The sequence below is a fragment of the Clarias gariepinus genome, chromosome 4 (assembly GCF_024256425.1).
Source record: "Clarias gariepinus isolate MV-2021 ecotype Netherlands chromosome 4, CGAR_prim_01v2, whole genome shotgun sequence".
Taxonomy (NCBI): Eukaryota; Metazoa; Chordata; class Actinopteri; order Siluriformes; family Clariidae; genus Clarias; species Clarias gariepinus.
The window spans coordinates 34,528,918-34,546,781 of NC_071103.1; the positions used below are offsets into that span (position 1 = coordinate 34,528,918).

The window sequence follows — 17,864 nt, forward strand, 5'->3', positions numbered from 1 at the left end:
GGACACCCTGTATTTAAGAAATAATTCATAAAAGCACAGCTTGCTAAAAGAACTGAAGACAAATTGGTTCAAACAAGATTTTTTTATTTTATTATGCAATTATTACCACAAATCACACGGTACAAACAGTATATGTAGCCATTTTACTCCAAATCTTAATCATTAAGTTCTCTCAATGTGCAAAAAAAGAACCAGTGCGAACTGAAAGTGTGCTGAGGTGGAGAAAGAGCGTTAATGAACCATCAAATGGGTAGAGCTTTCAACACTAGGGACTGTTCTGTTGTTGTTGTTGTTGGTCTTGGACTTTCACCTGCTCCTACTCTAGGACACAGGAGGGTTATGTCAGGAAGGGTATCCGGCGTAAAACTTGTGCCAAGTTGTGTTCTGTGGACCGTGTGAATACAAAATGTACAGAGTCCTCTTTCTTTCTTTCTTTTTTTCTTTCTTTCTTTTTTTTTCAGACCATTCTTGGATATTTTTAAGCTGTGTTAATGAACAAGCGGGAACTAGATAGAACTTTCCTACTGGGAAATCAGAAACTCTTTAAGGGGCTCACCATCCTGTAAAATTTTCGAGAGCTTCTTCAGATTGCAACTCCACACGGTGGTGCACTTGTAGCGGAACTAATTGTGATTTACGTCTTTTGAGTTTCTGTTTAAAGAAAAAGATCAAAATTTGATCTTTTAAAATTTTTAACAAATGACTTGTGTGCAAATTTCAGCGCTATTAATGGAATAATCAAGTATTAATTTTACACTGCCTGGCAATAAAAGGTCATCATTTTAGAAGAGACAAATTATTGACCTGCATTAAGCATGGAAAGTAACTAAGGAAGAGTTAAGTTACTGGAACGGGGTTAAGAACTTGGGTTGTTTCAGTTGCTCAGGTTTATACTCCTTATGCGGCAATAAAATGAAGTCAGCTGATGACCTGAATGTACTGAATGACCAGGGTATTATGTATGTATGTATGTGTGTATATATATATATATATATATATATATATATATATATATATATAAAAAACAATTTTTTTTCCCCATGATGGCACAGCCATATTCCAGGACTCGTATTGTATTGTGAACGTGCCACCACATTGTGTGCTGTGATTAAACGAAATTTTAGTGCATTTTTTTAAATTCACATCAATGATTTTAAAGGGGTAATTATTAAGTTCCCAGTTGTCCTGAACCCAGCATTAAAGTGGGTTGAATTGGTTTATTTTCAAGTGATTTCATATGTGGAAACAGCCTTACACTGTTTCTATGTGTGTGTGTGTGTGTGTGTGTGTGTGTGTGTGTGTGTGTGCGCAGTTGGGAGAGGCGAGTGGATACCCGCGGCCGCATCTACTACGTAGATCACAACACGCGGACCACCACGTGGCAACGGCCGACCATGGAGTCAGTGCGCAACTTTGAACAGTGGCAGTCCCAGAGAAGCCAGCTGCAGGGAGCTATGCACCAGTTCAACCAGAGATACCTCTACTCGGTACAGTGGCCACACCATACATACGCATCATATCAACAGCGCCGCTTACAAATCTGCGTGACTTGAAAAACCGTAAAGCACACTAATTTCTACCACCACACTCCTTGTACTCGAGTGCTGCCCTTTGATTCGCACAGCGAGCCACTGGGCCTTTGATCCCCTGATTAATCTCGTCGCCGGGTGATCATCGTGATTAGCTTATTCAGGCACGAGTGCATCTCATTGGTGCTGTGTTTACTCGAGTCGTTGATGATGCAAGCAAGCAACAGGGCTTTAGTGAGGTTCGTCCTGTAGCGTACCATTTTTTTACAGTTTGTCTTGTTTTTGCTTTCGCCATGCTTTTGTTCCTGCTTCGGAGACAGGCTTCAATGATGTCTGCAGAAAATGACCCCCTGGGTCCACTCCCTCCTGGATGGGGTAAGTAACTCGCTCTAGATCTGGTTGTACAGATATACAACAAAGTATATAAACCTTTTATAAATTTCTATTGTTATTCATATGTGTGTACAATCATATCATATTCCACTTACTGATAGGGGCTTTTTATTTCTAAGGTGGCATTACCTTTAGATTTCTAAGTTTTAAGTGTTTCTCAGCTGTAAAAGAAAACAAAACCCCATAGCCATGATTCACAAAGCCTTAAGGATCCCCGACGCATTTTTTTTTATGTGTCGCTGGTCTATTTTGTGGTCTTGTTTTCGAACATGATGTGATTTTTGTCTCTGCCTCATTTATCCCCAGAGAGACGCGTGGATTCAAACGATCGAGTGTATTTCGTCAATCACAACACCAAGACCACCCAGTGGGAAGATCCCCGCACACAAGGGTACGGATTTTCGCTTTTTATTCTCAGTTCGCTGTGCGATTTAAAAGTAAATTGCTTCACTGATATCTTTTGTTGTTCGGTTCGAACAACGATTTAATTGACGAGTCAGTTTGGGAATCAGAAAACAAACCAAAAAAAACGTCACAAGATGCATGGAATTTAAATACATATTATAAACTTTCAGTACAGGTAGTCCCCGACTTATGAACATTTGAGTTACAAATTTCTGCAGAAGCGAACAGACCGCAAATCCGAATATTTGCGGACAAATCACAGAAGTATCTTGCGTGTACTATATGGTACAAAAAATAGACACTGCAAAGGGTCACATACCAATATTTACAATTATATACAATATTTATAGTGTGTAAGTGAATGTATAAAATGTCTAAAGTCCGGTATATTTTGTGTGTGTGTGTGTGTGGGAGAAATGAGTCATCCTCACTAGTTTCAATGAATCAGTCCGGGAGCACGATGATAGAAAATGTGTGTCCCGTAAAGCTGTCCTAATGAAGAATAATTCCTATTTTGGAAAATTCTCAACAAAACAGAATTCACAGTCCAATACAGTGGAAAACAGCTTCGAGACGAAATGGTATCCAGGATTCCCATCGCGATTTAAAAGCGGAGAGACAACACTGTTACTTAGGACATATGTGCAATTAATTTCCTTAGGCGTGGTTACTGTTTTTGGCCATGTGAATTCAGTGTGGGGAAAGGAGACAGATTTAGTGGATTGATTTGCTTTGGGTTGTATATTCCTGTCAAAGGCAAATAAGAATCACTTTGTCAGACTTAAAAAACGCATCCGATTTACGAGCATAAACCTTAAAATTAAGGGTTTAATATGTTAAAACCTGTAAAATATGCAGCTGCTCTAGACAAATTACCCCCCCTCCCCAGGGTTCACAGCTCTACTAGATACTAATCGAGATCTTTGTGTGCAGGCTGCAGAACGAGGATCCTCTACCTGAAGGCTGGGAGATACGTTATACGAGAGAAGGCGTGCGCTACTTTGTGGATCACAACACCCGTACCACAACGTTCAGTGACCCAAGGACTGGAAAGTCCTCTGTGTGAGTATAACAAACCATATTTGTTAGAATCAGGTTTTGTGCAATACATATTTCAAATAAGAAAAAGACTTGATGTTTATCCTGTACAAGAGAGACAAGCAGAACATTTGAATCGGATATCATTTGCTTTGGCTCTGGTGCAAATTAAGCATTGACTCTCCTTTCGAGAAATTCAAATTCCGCAAGTATACATATTAAAAATGCTGCACACATTTGCGTTTTGAAACACAGCAAATTTTCCTGACATGCAAATGAGATCATATGTAACTGGAAATTTACATTTGCACCATTTGGCGGTGTTTTATCTGAAGTGACTCAACCATGGAACCCAACAAACCCTCAACCATTGACTTTACAGGGCATGCAATAATAAAACAATTTAAAAATGTTGAGTTTAAATCCTGGCACTGGCAACCAGCCATTAACTACTCAGTTGTATAAAGTACTTTAAGTGTTTCTGGATAATGGTGTCTACCAAATGCCATATTAAGCTGAGTTGAAGTTTAATTAGGTAAGATTTTTACTTCCACAGGTAGATCTGAATAATTTATATCCTCCTGCACAAAACTTTTCCACCGTATTATCTTTAGTACAAATGTTCTTTGTTTGTTCATCATATCTATTATTGTGTTCAAAACATTTACAACATACCTTAAAATGTATAAATAATTAACATTCTGAAAGAATAAATGCATGCCCGTAAAGAAAGGAACACATTAAATGACAGACCAGTTTTCAGATGACAAAAAAAGAAAACCTGATGTAGACTTCTGGATTTTGCATGAAAATAGAAAGGAACAAAGTTAACAGAAGAACTCTAGCATATTCTCCAGCACACTCAGTAAAACCTAAAAGCTGTTTTACTTGGGAACATACAAAAAAACTGCCATAAGCAAAGATGCCATTGAAAATATTTCTATATAAAAGAAACGTCCTTAAAGAGCGCTGAAAAGTGATAAAATAAACACCGTCGGTATCAGGTGTGAAAACTTTTTTCTTGAAGATGGTGTTCGCTACAGATTTGTGCAGGTTTATGACTATAACAGCTGGGAGGTTTTACGTGCTGGAGAACATGAGCTCTTGTGGTAAATTTCTCACACTTGCTTCTTTCTGTTTTTATGTAAAACCCAGAAGCCTAATTTTTTTTTTGGTTTGTTTCATTCTAAAAACTGGTCCGTCATGTAATATGTTTCTTTCTTTACAGGCATGCAAATGTTCTTCTGTGATGTTATTTCTGTCACTCTTGATGAGAAGTGGGACAAAAGATGTGTTTTAATTTAAATAAATAAAAAAGTTCATTATTTCTAAAACAACTTAAGAAATATTGTTGAGCAGTGAGGTGTAGGTTGTCAGCCTCCTGTTGTAACATTTTTGTACAAGTGACAACCTTTTCAGTGCAATTTAGGATTTTTATCAACCGTCAGACATTAAAAGATGTATTTAAATGATATTTATTTTCTTAAAAATATAGGTTGTGTAAATGTCGGTTAGTGTCTAATAACCGAGTGTCATATAATTATTTCCAAATTCAAAGCAGCAACTTTAACATTTACAGTACAATAATTAGAATAAAAACTTCCTCCAAGTTATTATGAAAAATACATTCTGTAATATTAAGAAATCGAATATTTTATTAGAAATGCACTATTGTGGGAACAATTTACTAAAATTTAAGAAAATGTTTGTGTAATAAAAAAAAAGTAGTGAAATAAAACATTCTTTTGATGTATTTGTCAACACTGTCACACAATAAGTTTTGAACCATCAGATGAATTTCCTGACGGTGTTGACGTCTGACGGTTTGCCAAAATTCCATGTTATGCTAGCTAACTTCTGAAATGTATGTGGGAGCCAGTTTATTTTTGCATAATTTGCTAGATGCATATTTAATGTGCTTGAAATTCATAAATTTTACAATAATTACCCCATATTTAATATAATTAAAGACATAGTGTTAACATGTTGTGGTTGAGAATACAGCAGTATCAGTGTCGAATCTTTAAAATATAAAAAAAAGATCAAACTTACAAGAACCTGAGTAGTTGAACAGGTTAGACCAAACAGGGAGTCATGAAGTCCTTGGAGTTTCGCTTGACCACGAGATTGCCTAACTTTCATTTGTTTTTTAGAAATGATTGGCGATGTTGACAGAAACTTAGGACACAAATTCAGTAAATTAAAAATTAAATATAATAAATTGTTTTTAACAGCCATTAATTAGTTAACATGTATTTATTTTACTTAACACACAATACAGTAAGTGACTTTTTTTCATATATACTTTTTTTTTTTTTTTTTTTTTTACAGTTTTTTTTAGGTATTTGAAAATGCGAACCATTGTTCTAGACAAGGACTTTTTCAGTTCTAGTGGCCACACTTTATGAAATAAAATAAAAAATATTTTAATTAGGATTGGAAAAAAATATTTTATACTGTGTCGATAATACATTTTTAAATTGTCCATGAAAATTATATTACAGTGTTACGTGCTGACCATGTTTGTGTCCCAGTTCTTCCCATTCCCATTTTTTTTTAAAGAATATTGACAATTGCAGCTTTAAAAACTGTGTGATCATTTTTAATATCAATTAAATGTTTTATTAGATGTTCTAATATCCTTCTTCCTATATCTTTTTTCCTCCTCTGTAGCACTAAAGGCCCCCAGATAGCCTACGAGCGCAGCTTCCGATGGAAACTAGCTCACTTCCGCTACCTGTGCCAGGTAACCGTGTCTGCATTCGCAAATCATCAGGAACGTGTTCCCTTTCTTCCCTTAGCGTGACAGTCTTTCTTTTTCTTCCCCCAGTCCAACGCGCTACCCAGTCATGTTAAGATCACAGTCTCTAGACAGACATTGTTCGAAGACTCTTTCCAGCAAGTAAGAGTTTTCACCTCTCCCTGTGTGTTAAGCATGCTCTCTGTGCAAGCCTCACATTTCCACCCAGGAATGCCACACCGCTCAGATTTATAGTTTCAGGATCACTGTTTGGTTTGCACATGAAACATTTTTTGTTGTGAAACTACTAGGGTTTGTCTTTGCCTTCCAGATAATGGCTCTGAAGCCGTATGACCTTAGGAGAAGGCTTTACATCATTTTTAGAGGGGAGGAGGGACTCGACTATGGAGGTCTTGCTAGGTTTGTTTTGGTTTTACTATTATTATTATTATTACTTATTATTTTTAACTCATGTTTGGCATACAATGCATTTAATTACTCTTAAAACACAAACTCACCAAGATTGATTGACTAAGGGATCATGGTTGTTTAATTGCAATTGGATTTTCCAGTGCAGATGTAAAGTATCTACTATTAGAGTCCTTGCTTGATGTCTGATTGGCATGTTTGTTTCCCTCGTTCCTCAGGGAGTGGTTTTTCCTTCTCTCACACGAGGTCCTGAACCCCATGTACTGTTTGTTTGAGTATGCCGGCAAGAGCAACTACTGTCTGCAGATAAATCCTGCGTCCACCATCAACCCAGATCACCTGTCTTACTTCTGCTTCATCGGACGCTTCATTGCCATGGCAAGTTGTTTATTTTCTTTTATCGGCACAGCCCATCATACACTCCCCGGTCTAAAATGAATAAATGTTAAATAATTCAAGATTGAGATTTTATCCAAACTCTTTCACAAGTATGGAATATGTCCGTGCCAATGAGACAGAAAAAACTCCATAGATGTGATAACCTGGTGGTTCAGTCCATTCAGGTCTTCAGCTGACTTCATTTTATTGCCACATAACGTTGCTGAGTCAACGTAACCCCAGATCATAACACTCTCCAGAGGCTTGTACAGTGGACACTATGCATGATGGGGGCATCGCTTCATGCGCTTCCCTTCTTACCCTGACACGCCCATAAAAAGGGTCAATTTGGACTCATCAGACCACATGACCTTTTCCTGTCCATTGCTATGAAGTCTAATCTTTAAGCCCCCCTCGCAAACTGAAGTCTTTTTTTTTCTGATTAGCCTTACTTAAAAGTGGTTTTCCTACGGCCTCGAAGCTTTTAAGTCCCTCATTACATTGCTTGTGTGTGGAAATAATTGTATTTTTACTATTGAAGATTTTTTTTTTTTTATGATGCAACTTGAAGCATTTAAGCCATCTCCGAACATGATCATTCTTGGTTTATTTTTTTTTTTTCCTCCCCCATTATCACATTTCTTCCGTGGAGTTGCCTGCTCAGCACTATCGTTCCAGGTTTTAATAATGTGTTGGACAGTTCTTAACCCAATTCTAATTACGTTAATGTTTTCTTTGCTCGAAAAATACAGCGCTGTGAAACTGTGAATCAGTCCACAGAATATTTGTCCAAAAGTCTTGGGAATAATCCAGATGGTTTTTGGCAAATGTGAGACAAGCCTTTTTGGTCAGCAGTGGCTTTCACTTTGGAAATCTCCACGGGTGCCATTTTCGCCCAGTTGCCTTCTTATTGTTGAATCATAAACACTAGCCTTAACTGAAGCAAGCGATTCCTGCAGGTCTTTAGATGCTGTTTTGGGCTCTTTTATGAGTTCCTGGATGTTCATTGTGCTCTTGGAGTAATTTTGGTAGGCCAGCCACTTCTGGGAAAGTTCACCTATGTTCATTTAATAAAGTGATGAAATAAATTATCACTTTAAAACACTTAATAAAGATTCACTTTTTTTACATAGGGCCAGGCAGGTTTTTCCCCCTTAATAAAAGAAATCATTAAAAAACAGCATTTTGTATTTACTCTGGTAATCTTTGTAATGTTAAAATTTGTGTAACATTTAAGTGTGACATGTATGCAAAAAAAAGAAATAAAAATCTGGATTAAAAAAAAAATCCCGATACTTTTTCACAGCACTATATATAAAAGTAAGATGAATAGGAATTGTTACATGTCTTTTCCTGATCTTAAGAATAACTTTAGACATTTTGTGAAAGGTTTTTTTTATAGAGATTGAGACGTGATGTCTTTATTAAATCAGTAGACGTGTCGTGTGCATGCATCAGTTAAGCGTCTGATACGAGGCTGCCGTGTGTTAACGTGTGTACTTTTGTGTACTATCTGTCTGCAGGCGCTCTTCCATGGAAAGTTCATTGATACAGGCTTCTCCCTGCCCTTTTACAAGCGCATGCTCAACAAGAAGCTCCTGCTTAAAGACCTGGAGTCCATTGATCCAGAGTTCTACAACTCTCTTATCTGGATCCGGTACGTTCTGCACCCGAACAACCTTTTCAAGTTTCTCCCCCCCAAAAGCATCCCAGCATAAAGATCATTAATGGATAAAGCAGCATCACTTGAAACACATTCTCTTGCAGTTGAGATGATTTCAGGAACCTAAAGGACAATAGAGTATTATCTCTGATCTGATTGTGTTTGTTTGGATGTATCGTGATGTTCTGTCTGGGAGCGCAGTACCGAGTGACTTTTATTTCTACTGTACTGTAGGTGCCAAGATTTACACTTTAACAGCAGCTTTTTGGATGTTCGACTCTTTTTTGAACTACTACATCTTTCTGCTTTTTCACATAAAGCAGGCATTAAATCTAACGTAAATAAGAATTGCTTGGCAGAAAGCACACAGGAAAGTATTAATTCTGGTAGTTCAAGATTGAAAAATCTGAATGAATCGGATGTGAGGTTCTTTACTCATCAGAATCTCACATTGTTGCCGGGACCGATTCTTTTTGGTTGTGGTGGCGACTCTAAGCTGAAAAAGGTTTATCTACACTACCACTCAAAAGTTCAGGATCATTTTGTGATCACTTACAAATGTTATTGTTTCCCAAGGAAGCACACACAATTACATAAAAATATAGCTAAATAGAAAATGTAACAAAAGGAGGTGAAGAGGCAGGTTGGAATAAGTGGAGAAAAGTTTCAGGTGTGTTGTGCGATAAAAGAGTATCAGCGAGAATGAAAGGAAAGGTGTACAGGACAGTGGTGAGACCAGAGACCAGAGAGATTGTAAATATATCGGTAGAAGGATGCTGAGGTTGGAACTGCCAAGCAGGAGGTCTAGAAGAAGACCAAATAGGAGATTTATGGATGCAGTGAGAGAGGACATGAAGTTAGTTGGTGTGAGAGAAGAGGATGCAGAGGATAGGGTTAGATGGAGGCAGATGATTCGCTGTGGCGACCCCTGAAAGGGAACAGCCGAAAGACAAAGAAGAAGAGAAAATGTAACAAAAGAACAAGACATGCTGACATTTCCATCAAAATAATTATTTCTAACTCTGGCAATGATGAATGTGCCCTTTAAACTTTGCCATCAAAAAAAAAAAAAGCCCTTTGCTGCAATTATAGCCTGGCAGACTTTCTAGCTTTCTGTTTTTTTATGATAATCTGATGGGATTTCACGGCATGCTTCCTGAAGCGTCTCCCACAAGATGGGTTGGTGTGATGGAGTCTTCCTCCGTACCATACGGTCAACTTGCCCCCACAACAGCTCAATAGGGCTCAGATCCGGAGACCGTGCCGACCGCTCAGTTACAGTCAGAATTCTGGCTAACTTTAATTGTTTGTGAAATGGATAAAATTGTTTGTGAATTATTGGAAAACAAAGAAATTTGCAAGTGATCTCAAATTTTTGAGCAGTAGTGTAGGTTGATCAACTACTGTATATTTAAGATAATGCGACAAAATGTGTGGTGTTTTTTTTTTTTTTTTTTTTTTTTTTTCCTTTTCCCTTCATTTTTGCTTCTCTCTCTAATGATTCAGAGGTCTTACTTGCTTTACAAGTCAGAGAAAACTGATTCCTGTGCATCCATTTTTTATTTACAGGGACAACAACATAGAAGAATGCAGTTTGGAAATGTATTTCACTGTCGATATGGAGATTCTGGGCAAAATCACATCCCACAATCTGAAACCGGACGGTGATAACATTCTGGTGACGGAGGAGAACAAGGAAGAGTATATCGGGTAAGTGTTTCCACTTCACAGCCAGAATACAATGCGGGCGTCCAGTGAGACCGGCGTGCACGACTGAAAATGTGCTTGTTCTCTGCAGGTTAATGGCAGAATGGCGCTTCTCTCGAGGTGTTGAGGGTCAGACCAAAGCGTTTCTAGACGGCTTTAACGAGGTTGTTCCGCTGCAGTGGCTGCAGTACTTTGACGAAAAGGAGTTAGAGGTAAAGCCTATGGGGTCTGTAGTGTTTACCAAGTTCTGTATTGACTCCTTTTGTAGTATTATTTCCTACACAGATCTTCAGATATTCTTTATCAACACTGGCCATTAATTGTAGGTTGGTATACACACTGAGAGATTGTGTGTGTGTGTGTGTTAGGTGATGCTTTGTGGGATGCAGGAGGTGGATCTACAGGACTGGCAGAGAAACACTGTGTATCGCCACTACACCAGGAACAGCAAACAGATCATGTGGTTCTGGCAGGTACTTATCGACATATGTATGCATATTTGCACAGACTAAAAATAAATAATAAATATAATAATAATATAAATAACACAGTATTAGTTAAAAGTTTAGATTTGCTTTCTACATTGTAGTGCAATATTGGATTTTTTAAAACTATAAAAAATAACATTGATTAATTAAACAACAGTAGTCAGTTTTATTTTAAGGCACAAATATCGGCTCTTCTGGAAGAGTTCTTTCAAGGAACAGTGTTTTGTCAAGTGCATTTCCAAAACCCATCAAGCCCCATGATGAAACTGGCTCTCATGAAGACCTTCCCAGGAAAGAAAGACCAAAACTTCTCCTCTACTGCAAAGGAGAAGTTCATTTAGAGGCACCAGCCTCAGAAATCACCAATTAACAAACAGCACCTTAAATGTTTAAAGAAAATAATTGCATATTAGCATTGTTTTACAGTGTTGAAAGACATAATTAAAAAAATTGGGAACTACCTTGGAATTAAACCTTCTACTGGGGGTGTAGATGGATATAGATATAGTTTGTGTATACACACATGGGGGCCATAGCAAAAGTTATGCAAACCTTTTTGTATTACCCGACATGGGTCGTTCAAATTGTACTTGTTGGTAGAGTATGTCTTTTTCTATACAGGTACAGGCTTAACAAAATCTCTATCACAACTTTCGAATCCCCTTTTGAAAATCCTGCAGTTGATGTTTTCTCACTGCACAAGGTTGCACACGTGAAAACCAGCACTAAAACAAACCACACAGTGGGAAACTGTAAACTGCAACAAAGGAGATTTGTAAAGAGGGTTCGATTGTTGGGTTCACCAGGGGTGCAAATGCATGGCTTGTAATGGAGACCATGTGGAGTAACTCAGTAAAGTATAAAGTAACTCTTCATTTACCAACATAATGGAATTTAAATGGCAGAGAGTGTGCGTCTGTATGTGTTTGGGAAGCTGAGAAGTGCGCACACACACACGACAGGCTGATGCAGAGAGGGAGAGAAAAAATGGATCTTTACTCTCTAATGAGACTTGCTTTTGCTTTATATGCACGCACACACGTGTGTTATAATAAACAATAAGCGCGCGCTGTACACACACGCTTACAAACACAAAATAAAATATGTTTCACACACATGTGGTCACAGTGTTATAGTAAACATTACACGCGTGCATGAATGTTAATTATACCATTAAGAGACACGCACTAAGACCCAGCAGGGGAGACAATTACCCACAGTTCCGCAGCACAAGAGAGAGAAAAACCATTGGCTCAGTTGTGATCACGTGACGCTCGGCATCAGAACAAGAAGCAATTGTGTGACACATGATACTCGGTACTCGTAAACCAAGACAATGCCCATTTTTCAAGTAAAAAAAATAAATGAATAATATTTGCTCGTCTTGCGTAACACTCGCAAACCGCGTTACTCGTAATCCTGTATATGAATATGTATGCACAGATTGTGTATTAGCAGGTACAGACAGTGACTCTCTCACTCTCTAATCTGCAAATTAAATTGAATTTTCTCCTTAAGCGCAATAGTGCTTTAACATGCATACTTGTACATAAGTATATGTGTGTATATATAGAGGATGTTCCACATAAATCACTTACCAAAGACAATCTTTGTCTAATCTTTAATATTGTAAAGTTTTGCATAAGGAGGTGTCTATTTAGTTGTTCTCATTTTGACATAAAGACAAAGCAGATGAGAGTCTGGTGATGGATTTATAGCTGCTATTATAAAAAAGTTTGAAAAAAATAAATTAAACCTGAATTGGTGGTTTGCATCCTGTAAATGAGTCCTTAATTTTTGCGCAGCTCGTGAAGGAGGTGGACAACGAGGTCCGTTTGCGACTGATGCAGTTCGTCACAGGCACCTGCAGACTTCCCCTGGGGGGCTTCGCCGAACTCATGGGTGAGACCGAAGATTTAATAAACATAATATGTTACATTTTTGTTTCTGTTTATTACATTTGCAGAAGTCTGTCTGATAAGGTTAATAATCAGTAATGTATTTTAATGGTTTCAAAAAGAAGGAAGATGTACTATATATATATATATATATATATATATATATATATATATATATAAAAAATTTATATGTGTATATATATATATATATATATATATATATATATATAAAATGTGTATATATATATATATATATATAAAATGTATATATATATATATATATATATATATATATATATATATATATATATATATATATATATGTATGTGTGTATATATATATATATATATATATATATATATATATATATATATATATATATGTATGTGTATATATATATATATATATATATATATATATATAAAATGTATGTTGTATTCGGATTTTTGGAGACCAAACCTCCAAACGATCATAGTGAACTTGTAAGTGCACATATATTTTATTGATCTATATATGTGCTGTGGTACGAGTGTATCAGGTAGTCTTTCAACAGCTCTCGATCTCTCCCAGGTTGAAAACAATAAGATGGTCGGGTCTACATTATGGCTGCACGGTTTGATAAAAAAAAAAATATATGAATAAATAAAAATTCACATCACGATTATTTAGACACATATTGCGATTGCAAATTGAACTTCGATATGTAACTATTAAATGTACATTTTTTCATACTAGTCGTTATTACAAAAATCTAAATAAATTATTGAAAAACTTAACATGAATTCAGACCCCCTCTGCCCCCTGGAGCTGTCTGACTCGTCCTGGTGTCCTGCTTCTGGTTGGAGATCTCGTCTCATGGATGTCCCGTGTGGTCTGCCTGGGATGCGTGTGGTGACTGGGGACGGTTCCACTTTACCACGAAGATGGTCCTGTTCTCGGCTGATGCAGACAGCTGTTCTCTGAGAACTTGTGACTTCAATCGCTCGATAGTTCAGGATTGGAGTTTCCTACAATCTACCTGAGCCTCCAATAACGACCTGGACTCCATATTACCCTTAACAAATCTCCTGTTATACTAAACTTCCAGTCTTGCACAGTATGATGCAGATCAATTTCTGCTTTCTGTTTCACCCAGATGAGGATGGGTTCCCTGTTGAGTCCGGTTCCTCTCAAGGTTTCTTCCTATTACCATCTCAGGGAGTTTTTCCTTGCCATTGTCGCCCTCGACTTGCTCATCAGGGACAATCTGATCATTCTGATTCATACACATTCACATTTCATATAAACCTGAATAATTCTTTTGATTGTGTAAAGCTGCTTTGCGACAATGTCACTTGTTAAATGCGCTATACAAATAAAATTAATACAATAAATTGATTCAATACTTGCACAGGTCCTTGTTGAGATTTAAAATTTTAGTCTATATATAATGTGCTATTTATAAAATGAACAATTTGTCAGTTTTGTTGGTAGGTATACTTGAAGAACTGGCAAGTCTGTATTTATTTTAAATAAATATTCTTCACCCTATCTTTAATAGGGAGCAACGGACCTCAGAAATTCTGCATCGAGAAGGTTGGCAAGGAGACTTGGCTTCCCCGGAGTCATACATGGTAAAAACTTTTGAGATTTTATTTATATAAGTCGAGATTTTACAGCTTTCTGATCTCATCCATGGTATATCTACATTTTTTTCAATTTCTCATTTAGTTTTTTTCTTCTTCTTTACAGCTTTAATCGCCTGGACCTGCCCCCCTACAAAAGCTTTGAACAGTTAAAAGAGAAGCTCCTTTTTGCGATCGAGGAAACCGAAGGATTCGGACAAGAGTAGAGAACGATCGTCTCTGCAGCAGCGCTTCCAGGGGAAGAAAACTTAAACGTGGAAAAGGAAAGAAAAAAAAAAACATGAGAAGAGAAAATTGCACAGAGAACTATCAATGTACATAAGCTATTTTGTCATTTTAAACCAAATCTTAATCCGAAACCTCATTTAGCAATCTCCATAACATTATTCCCCATGATTATGCAAGCATTTTAGCTTTTTTTTTCTTATCGTTTAAAAGCAGAAAATAAAAAATATAGTAATTTTTTTAAAAGGGGATTGACACACAAAAAAAAATCGGAAAAGATTTTATAATTAAACCATAACTACAGCTCTAGTTTTATAGAGCTCTTAAAGAATGATTGTAGTGTTCAGTCCGGTGCTTGGGTTTTGTTTTTTTTCCCTCTTATTTTATTTTATCTTATTTTATTTTATTATTTCTTTTTTTTTTTTCTTAAAAAAAAAAAAAACTTTAATTTTGTTTGTGCTGCAGTTGCATGGCTGTCTCTAGGGAAGAATCAACCTTCTCCCCTTTCCCTCCCCGAGTTGCCAAGATGCGTGAAAATCCATGCAGTAAATCCATAATCCATGTGGCATAACATCTAAAATTCAGTATTGCAGTTGTCACTTTAGACCAACAGTATTTTATCCCATACCCCCCCCCCCCTTTTTTCCCCAATACTCCCTTCCTCCTCAACTGCTGCACATTTAGTTACACTTTCTTAGTAAGGAGTTCCCAGAGAAAGGATTTTAACCCTCTTGCTCACTGCATGGTCATGGCTGTTAATTCATTTTTTTAATTTTTTTTTTTTACACCGAGGGCTTTAACAGGTCTTTTAGATCAATCGTAGACTACTACTACGGAGACAGGAATGATATTTTGTTAGCATGTTTAGAGAAGATAGAAGGCTGGGTGAAAATACTGCTTCCAAAAAAAAAAAAAAAAATGAAATGAAAAAACACCCTTCGTCGTTCACATGTTTAGAAATAAAGACACATTGAAGCCATCGTTTGAATTCAGTCCCGAGTTTTAGATTTGGCTGAAACTCTTGATTCCTGGTGGTGAAGTCAATCAAGCACGTCTAAGTCCTCGAGTCGATTCAGACGCTTGTGGAGCTGAAGAGAAGTTCACTGTGGCAACGAATCACTGTGTGAGTATTTAACATATTAAAGGAAAACTCCACCCTGAATAATATGCATTTTAGTATTTAGAATTAACATGTATTTCATCAGTGTATGGGCATCGGTGGCTCAGTGGTAGGTTTCTCGTCTGAAGGCCCAGGTTCAATTCCCACCCAATGCCCACTAGATCCTGTGCCGGTGGATGGTTGGGTGGTTTACGTCAGGAAGGGTGTAAAACCTGTGCCAAGTTGTGTCTGGATCGTATGGATCGCTGTGGCAACCCCAAAATGGGAGCAGCCGAAAGTCCAACAGCATCCAGATTTAATTTGTAATAATATTTTAAAGTTGACACTCATTTAATTTTTTTTTAAATCAACATTATTAAACGACTATTTTTCTAAATTGGGAAGTTTGAGCTGGCACCATTGGGATTCATCCCTACCTACCCCTTCCCCTGGGATTCCTCCATCACTTCATCTCTTTCTAAAGTCTTAAGCACATTAGTCCTTTCCTCTATCCGTCTGTCTCGTCTCCTTTAATTGTCCACTCTCTCTTTAAAGAGATCAGCTTCCAAAGCTTCAACTTTCATACTCGATGCTAGAGCAGTGCGATTTTGATCAATCTTTTGTTGGTCGAGTCATGCATTAATGAATGGGTCAGTTTTCCATTCAGAACCGATTCACACTTTTTCAATTATTTCGGTAAGCTTAGAAATGTTAAATGTACTAACTACATAAAATAAAATTTAAAAAGTACAACAGCTTTTATAGGAAATCCAAAATGCTCACTTTCCAAATACTTGTTTTGCATGAGTTTGTGTATGGGCAGTTGTTGCATTACCGCCTCCTCCTAGACTGGAACGTGACGTAAGAGGAAACAAAAAGATTGAGGCGTGACATTTAAATTACCCAACAACATGTTTCATGGCATATTAAAGCTTAAGAAATTTTTAGAAGATTTGAATACTCCAAAACAGAAAACAGCATCACACAGAAAACATTAGTGCTGTCAACTCAAATCAGAAATCACAATGCTAAAAGATAAAATCAAATCGACTCAACTGGTTCTATGCTCTGCTAGATACCATCGTTACCACGATCATCTTGTACATCCATCGCTAACTAGTCGAGCTGAGTCTGCCTGTGTCGCATTCTGAGACTTTAAGTCCAGCGTTAGTGCCAATTCGGTGAGCGAGATGATTTCGGCTAAAAGCAAAGCATAGCATTGCACCCCCTTCCCTCTGAGGACATCAGTGCAGCAGACAACCTCAGACTTGTGACAGAACTTAATGCAAAAACACCTCGCCGAGCAAACAGGATGCATGTTCCAGGATGGACTTTTCCTTTAAAGCTCAAAAATCAACCCTTAGCACAATGCACTTGGTCTCGAAGGCCAACACTGATGGGTTTGTTGACGTCTAGCTGTCACCCAGTTGAATAGTGTGTGCGTGTGTGTTCGTGTGAGAATGAGCAGTAAATGATAACATTAGCATCACTGGCTCTCTGATTGCCAACTTCAATTGGAGGGATTTCACAGTGCTTCTTATTTTACTTGTGTTTCATAAGTTTCTGTCCCTTTTTTTTCTTCACTGAATACACAGATTGTGAACAACAGTTACCATAGTAAATACTGAACTTTGTGTGAGGTTGGAGTGTGAAGCTTGAAGCTAAATGGATGTAACTAACAACCCTTTTCAACTTGATAAAATTAAGTGAGGATGAGATGTGGCCATTGAAAAAAAAAAAAAACCCACTGTACCCTCATTTTAAAAGAAACTGAAATGCCAGTATGTGATTAATTGTGCATTAGAAATAAAACATTTTCTATTTAAGCAACTTTACAGAGTCAAGTACTTTTTTTCTTTCAGGTTTAATGCAGACCCTTGCATATATATTTTTTTGCATATATAATTTATGACATGTTCACATTCCTTGTCACTTTAATGATTTCTTTGCTCCAAGCATCTGGTGTTTTTTCTTTCCCTTGAGTTTCAAAGCCTATTATTATTTTACCTATCCGTTATCTAGATATTTCCTTCTGAAATGTGAAACCTTTTTAGAAACTATGATGCCTCTGATGCTTTCTAACACATGACTTAAGGAAGTGGAGAACTTCTCCCCACTTGTAGTAAGTGAGTGTTGGACAAGTTCGGTGCATTTATTAGTCTTGTATTATAGTAAATGGAGTGTGCACTTTACAGAGTCGAGTGAGAGGAGGACAGACAATGTTTCGGCAATCAGTGGCTTAAATT

At 37.2% G+C, this 17,864-nt stretch overlaps 1 protein-coding gene across 3 annotated transcripts in view; it reads left to right on the top strand.

The window, feature by feature from the left end:
- LOC128520073 (NEDD4-like E3 ubiquitin-protein ligase WWP1) overlaps positions 1-16,328 on the top strand; it is a 57,975-nt gene extending 41,647 nt beyond the window's left edge. For all 3 annotated transcript variants that reach the window (XM_053494094.1, XM_053494096.1, XM_053494095.1), the window contains 15 exons: positions 1,313-1,487; positions 1,850-1,904; positions 2,229-2,313; positions 3,261-3,389; positions 6,039-6,111; positions 6,196-6,267; positions 6,437-6,525; positions 6,753-6,912; positions 8,436-8,569; positions 10,145-10,285; positions 10,374-10,494; positions 10,651-10,755; positions 12,576-12,672; positions 14,210-14,282; positions 14,401-16,328. In XM_053494094.1, coding sequence (XP_053350069.1) covers positions 1,313-1,487; positions 1,850-1,904; positions 2,229-2,313; positions 3,261-3,389; positions 6,039-6,111; positions 6,196-6,267; positions 6,437-6,525; positions 6,753-6,912; positions 8,436-8,569; positions 10,145-10,285; positions 10,374-10,494; positions 10,651-10,755; positions 12,576-12,672; positions 14,210-14,282; positions 14,401-14,500 — 1,609 coding nt within the window. In that variant the 3' untranslated portion in view covers positions 14,501-16,328. The remainder of the gene's footprint in view (positions 1-1,312; positions 1,488-1,849; positions 1,905-2,228; positions 2,314-3,260; positions 3,390-6,038; positions 6,112-6,195; positions 6,268-6,436; positions 6,526-6,752; positions 6,913-8,435; positions 8,570-10,144; positions 10,286-10,373; positions 10,495-10,650; positions 10,756-12,575; positions 12,673-14,209; positions 14,283-14,400) is intronic.
- Positions 16,329-17,864: the final 1,536 nt, after the last annotated feature.